The sequence below is a fragment of the Zonotrichia leucophrys genome, chromosome 1A, assembly GCF_028769735.1.
Source record: "Zonotrichia leucophrys gambelii isolate GWCS_2022_RI chromosome 1A, RI_Zleu_2.0, whole genome shotgun sequence".
NCBI classification, from domain to species: Eukaryota; Metazoa; Chordata; class Aves; order Passeriformes; family Passerellidae; genus Zonotrichia; species Zonotrichia leucophrys.
The window spans coordinates 36,928,883-36,941,778 of NC_088170.1; the positions used below are offsets into that span (position 1 = coordinate 36,928,883).

The following is a 12,896-nucleotide window of genomic DNA, read 5'->3' on the forward strand; positions in this document are numbered from 1 at the left end:
CGTTGCTCAGTTTAGTCCCATTGTGTGTGCTCTCCCACTTCTTTCTGTCTTCTAACTCTCTTTCAGATACTCTACATTGATTTTGTTCCTGGATAGAAAAAAAGAAAGAAAGAAAAAAAGAGATTTCCACTCCGTAGAGTCAAAGGCTGTGCGATTCTCTCTCCTGCACTTCCCTATCCCCTTCCTTGCCTTCACCTCTGCCCGTCCCTCCAGTGTACTAGGTGGCACTTCAAGGTGAAAACTAGCAGCAACAAAACTCAGGAAAAGAGAGAGGCTAAAGGTTGCTGAGAATGTTTGCTCATGGAAAGGCTGAGGCTATAAACTGAAACATTACCAGAAACCTTGCATGATAAGTGCACTAACTCTTCATCACATGCATAAGCTGAGAGAAGAAAGAGGAGGGGACAAATGAACCATAAAGACAACTCTCCAAAATGGAAATAAAATATAAGGTCTGTTAAAGCCTAGAGGAAAACAGATGGTTACTTCATGTTTGCATTGCCCTACATCTCTTGATTACATTGCCACACCATCTCTGCTGATTGAGCTCATAAATTGAGGGTGTATTTTCTTCTGAGATAAGTTACCAGTTTCATTCCTTTAGCTTATAACAGTGAAGTGCTTTTTGTGTTGGCAAAAATGTCTCACTTGCAGACCTTCAGACCAAAGCCTTTCTTTCTTCTTACAGACTCAGTACAAGGCTTGTCCACTCATGCTCGCTCAGCACTGTGCGCCAAAGTGCCCTGGGTCTGCCCCTGCTCTCATCACCCTTTCCCACCCCCTCAAATGGGGGCCCCAGATATTCATACTTTATGTGATGAGCCTCTCGCATCAGGTAAGGATTAGCAAAGCTGAAGGACTCTCAGACCTGCAGGACCAAAGCTAAATTTTAAATGCCATCACTAAAAAAACCCCACAAAACAATAACAAACAACAAACAAACCCCACAAACCCACAAGCCTTATGGAAAATTCTAGGCATTCTAGGCACAAAGGAGACAAATTTAAATAAAGTATAAAGTGTGCTTTTGCTGAATATGGGGTGTTTATGCACTCATACAAGAGGTTCTTTTTTTCTACTGAAACCTACACTGAGGCTGTCAGATAATAAATCAGTTAACTTTTATTATCTTCCTGAAATACTTCCTGAATACTAGCATTTGTAATTAATAATACAGTAATTCTAAATTAACAGTCTGTCATATAAACATGTGGACTAGTATGGTTGGCTAGAGCCACAGACTGGGAATGGAACATGGCTTTTCCTGTGGAGATCATCTGCTCATCACTGGCTCATTTTATAGGTATTTCCAATGTCCTTGAAACTTATCCCATATAAGTCAATAAGAGATTTATCATTAACTTCAGCAGAGCAGGATTTGCATTTTTATACTCTTCTTAGCCTATCTAGGAGAAACAGTCAGCATGAATAATGCAACTAGAACTGAGTATTTTACACAGCTGGTCACACAGGGAGTATCTAACTGCACTGAAGTCTCCCTGACATTGTATCTATTAATGTATTTATTTGGTTTTCTTAGCAGGTTGAAACTGTCCTTTAAAACGAAAGTAAAATCAATGATAGCCTTGATTTTATCACAGCATTTCTTTTTACTCTCTCCCTTGTCCTACACCATCACAATGCCACAGCCCCAGCCAAAATATGATATAAATTTAATTGTTGACTTATAAACTTTTTAATTGCCTCGTGTGTATGTAATCTCTCAATGAATTCCCATGACAGAAGAATCTGGTGACGTGGAGCAGCAGGGAATGTGGCAGGAGGCAGCAGCTAGGATGAAACTCTCCATGAAACCTGCCAAACAGCACACTTTCCCTTGTACCTTGGGGCTTTGGACATCAAACACAGTTGCCTGGCAGACTGATCAGTAACATCTGCCTCATGGCATAAGAGAGACAAAGAAAAGCTGTGTCATTGCACTGTAAATATGACAGCTACTGTTGCTATAGATGTTCATAAGGGTGGAGAGAAAAAAAAAGTAAATAAATGAGTCAGATGTTTAAAGGACAATATTTGATAGGCTTGCCACAAGGAAAAAAAAAACCATCTGTAAGTTTGTCCTTGTTGCTGCCTCTGCTTAAGGCATTGTTAGCCCTGAGGAATAGAAGAGATACAAATGCCAGTCAGTTCATAGTGTCCTGGCTGCAGAACACAGTTAAGCTCCCAAGGAGCCAAACTCATCTAATTCCTTCTTAAAGTCTGACCTAGCAGTTTATAAATCCAAGAGGTTAACAGTGACACAAACCAGACAGCTACTCAAAAAACCCTTGTATATCTCTCTAGAGCACTCTCTCCACTATCTCAGTAACTTTTCTCCAACCATGAGCCAGCTCTCACACTTCCAAGATTAGTCAATGAAGGATATGTTCAGAAGCTCAGAAGACAAATAATGTGTTGGAGGCAAAAAGAAAGCTTTATGACTCCTGAAGGTGACTGCAGCTTTAAGTAGAAATACTGGCTTACAACATAACTACAGGTAATGGGAGCATCCTGAAAGCACCTGCAAATAACTCTGCCTTCCTCTGAAAGTGTCTCTCATGCATGGAAAAACAGAGCAAGAAATTCAAACACCAGCAATATCCTGCCTAAGGTACCCTCTCCTGACAATCCACAAAACATTTTTAAAGCACATCTTCTAGAACTATTTATTCCCCCATAAAAGTTCTGAGATTTAATCACTGTCTAAGGAATAAGGTGCTAAAAACCAGCATCTGACGTCCCCAGTGCAATTCTTTTTAGCTGTTGCTTCTAGGCATCAACTACTGCTATAATCTTGGCAGAAAGGTAAAAAAGATCCTCAGTGTTACATATCTTCACTATGTGCAAGTGTCTATCCAAGAAGTCAGTTCTTAGGTGAACATCAGCTTGAGACCCTCATCATTGTAATCCTAGCATGCATAACAGCTCGTGGAGGTCTCCCCTTCAATCACTGTAGTTTATCACTTTTTTTGGCTTCAGCAGCACAGGGATGATTCAGATTCAGATAGGCAGGTCTTGTATTTATTTCTCTGAAGAAAAAAATTCAGTTCCTCCGCAACATTACCTGTCCATATATTGTATAGACACAAAACATCAATACAGCTCTCTTTAGGTAATCTGACAGTCAGTGTTAGATTAAAAATACCACCTCAAATTAACTCACCAGAGAACTGTATCATTGGTTTTAGTGAAAAGTGACTTTCAGTGCCTGGTTCTGCAGTACTTTAAAGCACTGTATTGCTTCTGCCCTAGGATTTACTGAATAATAAATTACTAGATATTATAGGGTGTATTTGCAACTGATAATCAGCACTGACTTCCTGATCTAAAACTACTCTAAGAAGTTTCTCTCTGTCTTCTGGAAAATTCAAGGATAGTCAGAGAATGAAAAATCCAGAAATCTCAGAAGAGCCAAAGACTTATGTGACAGTATTGAGTACTTACAGTCAGTCAAACTGCTACTTGTGGTACTTAGTAACAATAGTCCTAATAAATCTGAAAATAACACAAACATATTGTCAGCTTGTCTTCAATTTCTTTGGTACCAAAGACAACCAAAGCAACATTTTTCAAGCCACTGGTTTGTAAAGAAGCATGCATTGTGATACAATCATCTTATTTTGCAGAATAACATATTTTGACAGTGTCCTTCAAAATGGAATTTTTCCCTGAATATTTTGCTACAATTTTTTCTCTTAATGACAATTGTTGTGATCAGCTTATGTTTTTCACAATTGCACATTATTTTTTATTTTCTCCAGAGCCAAGAACTTTGACAGTACACAAGAATATGAGGTTCCATTAAAATAAAAGAGATGCTGTAAGTCTCCAGTATTGCAGAACTGAGAAATGTGAAAAAGGGAGAGACAAAAAAAATCTGAAAAGATTCTAAATAAAAGTAACAGTAGATGTACTGATGTTCTTAATTCTCACTAACTCTGAAAACAAATTTCCTTTATTTCAGTGGCACAAAACCTATCATGTCTATATTTTTGAATAAGCAAGGGTGTCAACACTGTTTGCATAAAATACAGAATTTTTAATAAGAAATATGCATGAGACATTATATGTTGCATAGTTCATCATATTTAGCCAACAGGATAAATGCTGAAAAACACTGATGTTGTTCTCAAGTTCTAACCACTATTACTAAGTCTGATTCCAAATTATACTGATTGTCTGGGACTTCAACAGCTTCTACCCAGTCTTTAAAAAGATTCCAAAAATGAGATTGAAGAAAAATAAAATAGAAATGTTTCACTTTCCCTTTTCTCAGTTTTGTTAGAAGTTGGAATCACAAATATGGTAACAGACAGAAAAGAAAAAAATACAGGACTGTAACATCTGTGTTTATTTAATGTCAGTAACTTAATGGTGTCAACTGGAGAATATAAAGATGTCTTCTTTAACTTTCAATAGGAGAGAGGAGACGAGGGATATGAAACAATGTTTTCCCATATTTTAAATTATTTTTACAACACTTCTACTATCTAGGTTTAGATGACAATAATGTAAATTATTATCAATATAGTTGTATAGTATACATATATAGCAGCTGTATACATAGATATAGTATACACATATAGAAGCTGCATAGCAGCTATATTGACTTTTCAGAACTGATCTTTTTTTCTTTCTCATTTACTACAAAAGAACATAAAGAAAGATTTTGCAAACACTATCCTTTGGAACCAGCAACTGATAAGCAACAAGTCTGTAAATCAACATAAAAACAAGTGGGTCATGTGATGCATGATCCTGATAGTAGAGCATGATAATATAGCCATTGCCATGGGTTATTGAGAGTTCAGGTTCCTGCCATAATTTAGTTGCTGGCACAGATTAGAATGAAATTACACTGCAAAGCACTGACTGTTCTCATCAGAAGTTACCAATCTAGTAAGAGGAACACTACAGACAAGGATAAGGAAAGTGGAATTGCATCATATTACCAACAGCTTGGGTGGTGGCCCCATCTTCCTATTGATCTATTATGTTGCCACTACCACAAGATGAAGCTAAATATGTGATGTGTCATAAACATCTAGCTCAATTAAGAAAGTCTTCTTCCTGTTAACTCTTTCCCAACACATATATACATTTTGATGTGAATATTATTTATCCACCTAACTTGTATACTACAAAAATAAATAGTAGGAAGTTTTTCCTATTAACTACTGGTTTCTTTCTCAAAAGGACTTTGCTTCCAGGGTGACAGGACACATTCACCTTTTCAGCATACTGATTTGCCTCTTTTACACATGTATCAGCAGGATACATCTCTGTCAAGAGACAAATGTAAGCTATCCTTAATGGGCAAACATCTGTTCTGCTTATCTTTACAAAGGTAAATGGCTTGAATGTGTAATAATTTATGTCCTGGACATATATTTCAGTTTCCTTGACCTCTTTCTATTAAACATTACACATGTTTATACTATGTGCTGGGATGGAGTTACGAGATATTCAAGCTAGTGCTCACTTGATTCTGTAAATCCAGATGGCAGTGGAACATTGTGCACATATATAAGCACATGTCCTGGGCCAGTACAACTGCATTCTTTGGGACACGGCACCTGCAGTGATGTGGCTTTCTGGCTTGGACAAGTTTGTGCAGACACAGCTCTCCATGTACTCCATCTTCAGTTCTATTACTGACTCATACTGGACCGGTGGATTGTCTTGCCTCCCCTCCTTTGGTTCTAAATATATAAACTTCTAAAAACTTACTTAAATGTAATGCTAAAACCAAATACAAGAACAGTTTTTTTATTAACTTGACTGAATCTTGATGACAGGTACATGCTGGAAATATCAGAAAAATTCTGAAGGTGCATTTTCCACAGACCCATAAAAATAACAGACATAAACATGAATGAAAACTAAAGCTTCCTCTTTCCAAATAAAGATAAAAATGATGAATTTTCATGTCACCATTTGGAGCTCTTTAACTGACACAAATTTTGTTTGCCTTCCTGAGCTGGGTAATAGAGACAGAACAAAAGCATTAAAGGCACACATGATCCATCAACTTACATGTTTCAGCTTCTCTCATCATGGGTGGTCCAGCCAGGGTAGATCAAGACGCAGAAGTTGCTGGCGCCATAAAAAAAAGAAGCAAGTATTGTTCAAGTTCCTTGCTTAAAAGGGATCATTTCCCATTTTCTCTTCTCAAGGGACTGCCTTTGTAGCTGTAGCAGGGGAGCATTTCATTGCTCTCACTTTTGTGTATCATTTATCTTGAGATGTCAGATGTTGTCAGGTGCATTTTCAAAGGTACAAGACACAGAACACAGTGAAGCATCATTACTGAAAGAACATGATCTTACCCAGATATTGTGGAAATTGAAGTACATGATTGTTGCTGATGCAAAGGTCATGTCCTAACCTCTTGCTTTAGTTTATATTATGGTAAGGTTTTTTCCACTTCTTGCTTTCTTTCATTTTTTAAAATTTCCTTCATCTCCTTTTCTTAAATCTCACTTTCCAGTCTCTGGTTTTTTATTTAAACACTCATTGCACCCTCTGATGATTACCTTGGTGTTTAGTCATGAGTGCATGACTTCCCTTTTGCTGCCATTAGTGTGAGTAAATTCCCATTCTCCCAGCAATTCTGTGTGGAAATAAACATGATCATTAATAATTTTACAGCTCATAGGCTTAGGATAATGGCACTGGCTAAAAGAATAGTGGAAATAAGAACTGCAGCAGTTTTCCGGTATTATTCTAGAGTAGATAAACTTCTTGACTTGTCTTTAATTTATGAATTGTCATCTTAGTGTTTCAAATGAAGAAAAACTATAACATTTACACCTACTTTGTATTGCATCTTAGTAAAAATTTCTACACCAGACAGGCTAAAAATATTTTGGTCAATTTGATGCTGCTATCACTTTTTATCATAGCTGACATTGTCATTCTTGTGCCCACACCTAACCCACTGACACTGTGTATCTGTTAGCTCTTGGGCATTGCCCAGCTTTGGATCCACCACATACAAATTCAGGAGCCACTTGGAAATGGGAGAAACCAGTGGAGCAGCTGAGAGCTTTCTTTCATTTGAGTTAATATTTTACCTGTATTTATGTTGATCCTTAGAACAACGGGGTCTTCTGAAAGAATCTGTTAAAAACCAGAAGAAAGCAATGCAGCAAAATTGAATTTTCAGTTACTAATTCTTAAAAAAAAATAAAAGGATCTTCCCTAATTGTACTACCTGCTTGACCACATGAAATCAAATCTCTGAAAGGGCAAATAATTTCAGAATTATTTATGGAAATTAATTTTCTCTTGACAGAAATAATTCCTTACATAATAGAGAAGAGCTATAAAAGCAGACTAAATCACTAGCAAACATTCTTTATTACTTTGACTAAGTAATTAAAAATTAATTTCCTGCAGAGAAATCCTTTGCGGGAGAGTGGATTATCTGCCTTCCTTCTTTGTGGCCTGAGGTGTGAAAGCACATTCATCATCAAGGGACACTGTCACAGTGCTGTTGTGCTCCAGTGGTTTCTGGTTGGAGAGCAATCTCTCAGAGCTCCAAGCTGGGTGTATCATTCCTGGGTCAAGCCATCTTGAAGTGACTGGGACACAGTAAATATGGAACCCATACTCTGAAGAAGCAGCACACAATTCTTAAAAGCTGGGGTTTTTTTCCCTGATAAAGGTAGAAATGCAGACACTTCATTAGTTCTGTCCATGGATATGTGTTTTTTAATTAGTTGAGTTGTCAGCAGTAGCGTAATGTTTTAGTCCTCCGCACTGACATTTCTAATCATAGAAGATTGGAAAAAGATCTCTATGGTCATTGAGTCCAGACATCAACCTAACACTGCAGGTCTGTCAGTTCCCATGTCCCTAAGTACCACATCTACTTGTCCTTTGAACACTCCAGGGATGGTGATTCCACCACTTCCCTGGAGAACCTGTTCCAATGCTTGACCATCCTTTCAGTGAAGAATTTTTTCCTAATTGTCTAAACCTCAGTCTAAACCTCCAACAACCTAACTTGAAGCTGTTTTCACTTGTCACTTGGGAGAAGAGACCAACCCTCACCTTGCTAAACCCCCCCTTCAGGTAAACTGTAGAAAGCAGTAAGATCTCATCTGAGTCTCCTTTTCTCCAAGTTAAACAGCTCCAGCTTCTTCAGCCACTCATCCTTACATTATTAATCTTAAGAAAATATGTTCTTTGATATTTATCTTTGTATACTTTCAAGACTAATCAAAAAGAGATTTAATCTGTGAAACAGGGAACAGCTAACAAGCAAGCTCTAAGTGATGTCCAGGTGTTAGAAAGAAAAATTAGTTATTGGTAGAACTGCCTTGTCAAGGTTTAGGGCTTGACATGTTTCAATGATCTCAGACCTACATGGAGGTTAACAAAGCTTGGGAATAAGGATGTACCACTGATAGTGGACAAAAGGAATGTAGAATTTATAGGCCATAAGGAATGGCAGAACCCCCAAGCAAAGGAAGAAGCTAATAAAGGCAGCTCAGCGACTGTGCTAAATCAGCCCCAGCTGGGTACAAGGTAATTGGCAGTGGGTAAATTGTGACCACTGACTGATGGTACTGACCCAATAGATTGTGTGGGCTAATCAGCATTAAAAGTGAGAGACTCATTAATCAATAGAAGAATACGAATTATTAAGGGTACTATGTAATTTGCGGATAATGGACCTTAATGCTTTGTTTGCTAAATTGGATAAACAATGAGAAGTTTTGGTAGTTGTCATGCTGGCTTTGTGCGCTTGCCACTCAGCACCCCCTTCTGTGCAGAACTGTAAATACATCAAAGACCTTGACTCTGTGTGGATTGGCCTCGAACACCGGGTGAAAAAAAACCCTATTTTGGGACAATTAGACCTTTATTCCAAATCTCTCAGCAGTTTTGCTGCCCTCCTTTGGACAAGCTCCAGCCCCTCAATGTCGTTCTTGTCGTGAGGGGCTCAAAATTGGACACAGGGTTCGAGGTGTGGCCTCACGAGTGTACAGGGGCTGGCCACCTTTTATCTGACACGATGCCATTGGCCTTCTTGGCCACCTGGACACGCTGGCTCGCTGTCAGCCAGCACCTCTAGGTCCTTTTCCACCTGGCTGCTTTCCAGCCACTCTGTCACAAATCCATGGCGTTGTTGGCGCCAAGTGCCAAGGCCCCGGATGTTCAGGCCGGGGCCCAAAGGCGAGGAGAGGAAGCGCCACGGGCTTTGGGGGAGGAACCATCGCGCGTCTCACTGAGGCGGCCGCCGCGGAGATCGCCGCTCGCAGCGGGGGAGGCGGAACCCTGGGGACGGCGCCGGTCGCCAGCCGGCGCCCTTTCGCAGCGGCCTTCCGCCATACCGCCGTTACCCCGGCAACGGCGCCGCCGGCGCAACGCGGAGCCCGGGCCCGGCCGCAAGATGGTGAGGGGCGGCGGGGCGGTGAGGGATGGTAGATGGTGAGGGATCGCAGGATGGTGAGGGGCGGTGGGGCGGTGAGGGATGGTAGAATGGTGAGGGATCGCAGGGCGGTGAGGGATGGTAGATGGTGAGGGGCGTCGGGGCGATGAGGGATGGTAGATGGTGAGGGATCGCAGGATGGTGAGGGGCGGCGGGACAGGGGACGCGGCGGAGAAGGCACCGCCGAGGGAGAGCCCGCTCTGAGCCAGCTCCTCCTTGCTCTCTGCCCCAGATGCTCTCTCGGGCCAAGCCGGCCGTGGCAGGTACCCCGCCGCCGGGAGACAGGCGGAGGAAGAAAGGGAAGGAGGTGCCGCAGTTGGAAGAACTCTTGGCCCAGAGGGACTTCACCGGCGCGATCGCCTTGCTGGAGGTGACGGGCTCTCCTCGGGAGAGCGGTATCGACGCTGTGCCCTTAGGGCTGCCGGGCGAGAGCATCCCTTCCCTTGCCTTGGCACCCTCTCGCCCCCCTGGGGCCCTGCAGCGGCATCCCCGCTTCACAGAGCCGGGTTTGGCCTGTGAGGGCTGCCTGCTGCTGTCCTTGGAAATGTGAAAGCAGCTCCATCCCAGCAGCATCCACAGCTGTCAAACTGTCCGTGATATATGATAGCCTAGTATTGCTTTGGTTATCTGTGGGGCTTTAGAAACTCTGGCAGCTGACAAAATTCTTATATTCTTTGTTCTCTGCAAAGTTTAAGCAGCACGTGGCGGAGGAGGAGGAAGAGGAGGATGGCAGCCTTTGGATTGGATACTGTGCGTTTCATTTGGGTGACTACAAGAGAGCTCTGGAGGTAAGGTGGGGAAATCCTGCTTCCCAAGGTTGGAAACTGGGATGTTGTGATAAAATAATGACATCAGGAGGAAGATGGTCTGTAGTAGGGAACAGCCCTGCTGGCCAGTTAAGGTACAAATGTACAGTAATAAGGCAGATGCTCTGGGAAGCAGTTTGGATTGGGGGAAAAATGGTATTTTGCCTATGAGAATAGAACTTGTTAAATATTATGTACTGACTTATTTCATACTAGGGTCGGTAGCTTAATTTGTTCTGTTGAATGTTCATGTCCTAAATCCATCATTCCCTTTTTGCAGCTAGGTTTCCACAGTTTCATTTTTCAGGTTTAATAATATTTCTGTCTTCATTGTGTAGCTTATCTGTGATAGGTATGAAAAAATTCTTTCTTTAGAGGTTGATGCTACTGACTATTTAATGTACTTTATTGGTCTTCTTTGCATTTTCTTGTATTAGGTAATTTAATTAAATGAGGTGGTCTTTTTTTCTAAAAGCTTTAAGTCACTAAAATATATGGTAATTGTTCAAATATGTTTGCCTCTTACAGTTCTGTTGTGTCCCCTCACTGTGAAGTGTAACTCAAGTATAGCTGGTTTTGCAATCTTTGAACTTGCTTTCCCTAGAATCAATATTAGAAACAGATGTTAATTTAAAGTATTAACAAAAGATAATAAAAAGAAAAGAAATAGATTATAGAACAATGATGATATTTTCTTAGATAAATGGTCATATGCACAAGAATGCATACATGAGGTGAAAACTCTAAAGCTTCTAAGTAAGAAAGGCACAAGGCACTCTGCCCTTTAAAAATTGAAACATCTGTTAGAGTTATTAGAAATGCTCAGTGAATCAAATGGATAGTAAACACAGTATAGAAGTAGTGCAGAACATCACAGTAAATTAATTTTCATGTTTAGACTTGTGAGATTTAGATATTATGAATACAACAATCAGTAGCTGTAGTTAATTTACATTCAGGTATTGGGTGTTGATAGGCAGTGCAAGTTTAAAAAAAAAATGTTCATATACAGATGAAAAATAACTTGCAATTTCTTTGAAATAAGAAACAGTTTGAAAATAAATTTGAAATAAATTCTGGTTGAGAAATACCCAGTAGATGCTTTTATAGCCAGAGTAGATTTTACATGTTTCCTTCAACGAAAAAGCGACGGCTTTTTTTTGAATTTTCCTAATTAGTTTTTGCACGTGGTGTTTGATTCACCACTAGGTGATGCTCTTGATTCGGGCTTTTAGACACTGCAACACAGCCTTCTTTTTCCTGGTTATCTGCCCAAGAAGGGACAATAAAAGGTTTGTATGAGCGATTTGTAGTTTGATTGATTGTGTATGTTTTAAGTGAGAGATCACAGGGCTTGTCTTCCCGGATTTAATGCTGTTTTTTTGCACAATGATAAGTCCTGATAGCTTTGTAATTTTGTGGTGACGTGTGGGAAATGAGCCTGTGCATCTCAGTGTAGTTTCTCTGGGGACAGAACACTCTAGTTTTAATTTCTAAGACTGTAGGTCTCATTCCACCGTGGAGGCTGAAGTGCCTTTTAGTTATCAAATTCCATGTTGAAATGTAAAATGCTGCTATCTCATCTGCTATGTTCCAGAGGTGTTGTTGCTGTATTCTCAAGGACAAATTCCTTGATAATCTATATCCTTGAGATCTTGGAGCACTCTTTGGGGAGTGCCAAAAGCACTGTAGATAAAATACTATGGGTCAAAGATTCTGCTGAATTATCCAGAATGACATTGCATATAACCTAAATGATTCACGCTATGTGTTCCTGCAAGTGACAACACATAGTGTGTGTCACTGTATAACAGTTCATGGTCCGTGTACCTGATGAGGGTCTTCAGAAATCACACTTTTCCATGCTTTTATTAATGATGATGCTTTCACAGTGAGCCAGGCATGTTGGTTGCATAGCAACTTTTGGAGAAGCTTGGGAGTTGTGATGAGGTGGCCATCATGCACCACCAGGAGAAACAGGGAATAAGTGAAAAACACACAGACGTCCATTCCAGCTCCAGGAATATCTTCAGAGAGATAGACAGCAAAATCTCTGTCACATTCAAGTGAGAGAATTCACATTCTCTTATCACAGGCACACCAAGAACAGTCAAATGTCCTCTAGGTAGGGCAGTAACCTCAGCCTCACTGGGGTCGTACTTTCCTCCTTTCTCAAAGGTTATGCCACTGCCACTGGTCTGGTGGGATCATCCCTCCTGCTGTACCCCAGTTTACAAATGCTATTGCAATGGGATGACTCTTCAGCAGTGATGGTGCAGTTCTTCCTGAGGGACTGACTAGCTTCCTTCATGGACAGATTTATTTTTTACTGAGTAGCTTGTGTCTTCCTGGCGTCATATGGCAACCAGAGCTTTCCTAGTATGTGGTGACATCTAATTAGTTTTCTGGAATCTTCCACATCTAGTGTTCATAATGGGAAAAATGCAGAAAAAACTCATCTGTCTTTCTGCAGCAGCTGCCACTTGTTCATGGCTCTAATCTTAAATCTTCTGAAAAATTTCCCAGTGTCATCCAAGTACCAGAACTAGAGCATCAGGCCAATTATTCTATTTCTGAGCTGCCTGGTCTTACAAATTGAATCAGCTGGGGCCTTAAGAAAGTGATGGTTTATTACGTTTTTAAATATC

The 12,896-nt window shown here is 40.4% G+C and overlaps 1 protein-coding gene across 6 annotated transcripts in view; it reads left to right on the forward strand.

Moving 5' to 3' along the window:
* Positions 1–9,259: 9,259 nt before the first annotated feature.
* Positions 9,260–12,896, forward strand: part of IFT56 (intraflagellar transport 56) — a 55,565-nt gene continuing 51,928 nt past the window's right edge. For all 6 annotated transcript variants that reach the window (XR_010438670.1, XM_064702252.1, XM_064702253.1 and 3 more), the window contains exons 1-3: positions 9,260–9,406; positions 9,675–9,812; positions 10,132–10,230. Coding sequence is in view for 5 of the 6 variants with exons in the window: in XM_064702252.1 (XP_064558322.1) it covers positions 9,404–9,406; positions 9,675–9,812; positions 10,132–10,230 (240 nt within the window). In the remaining variant the exon portion in view is untranslated. The remainder of the gene's footprint in view (positions 9,407–9,674; positions 9,813–10,131; positions 10,231–12,896) is intronic.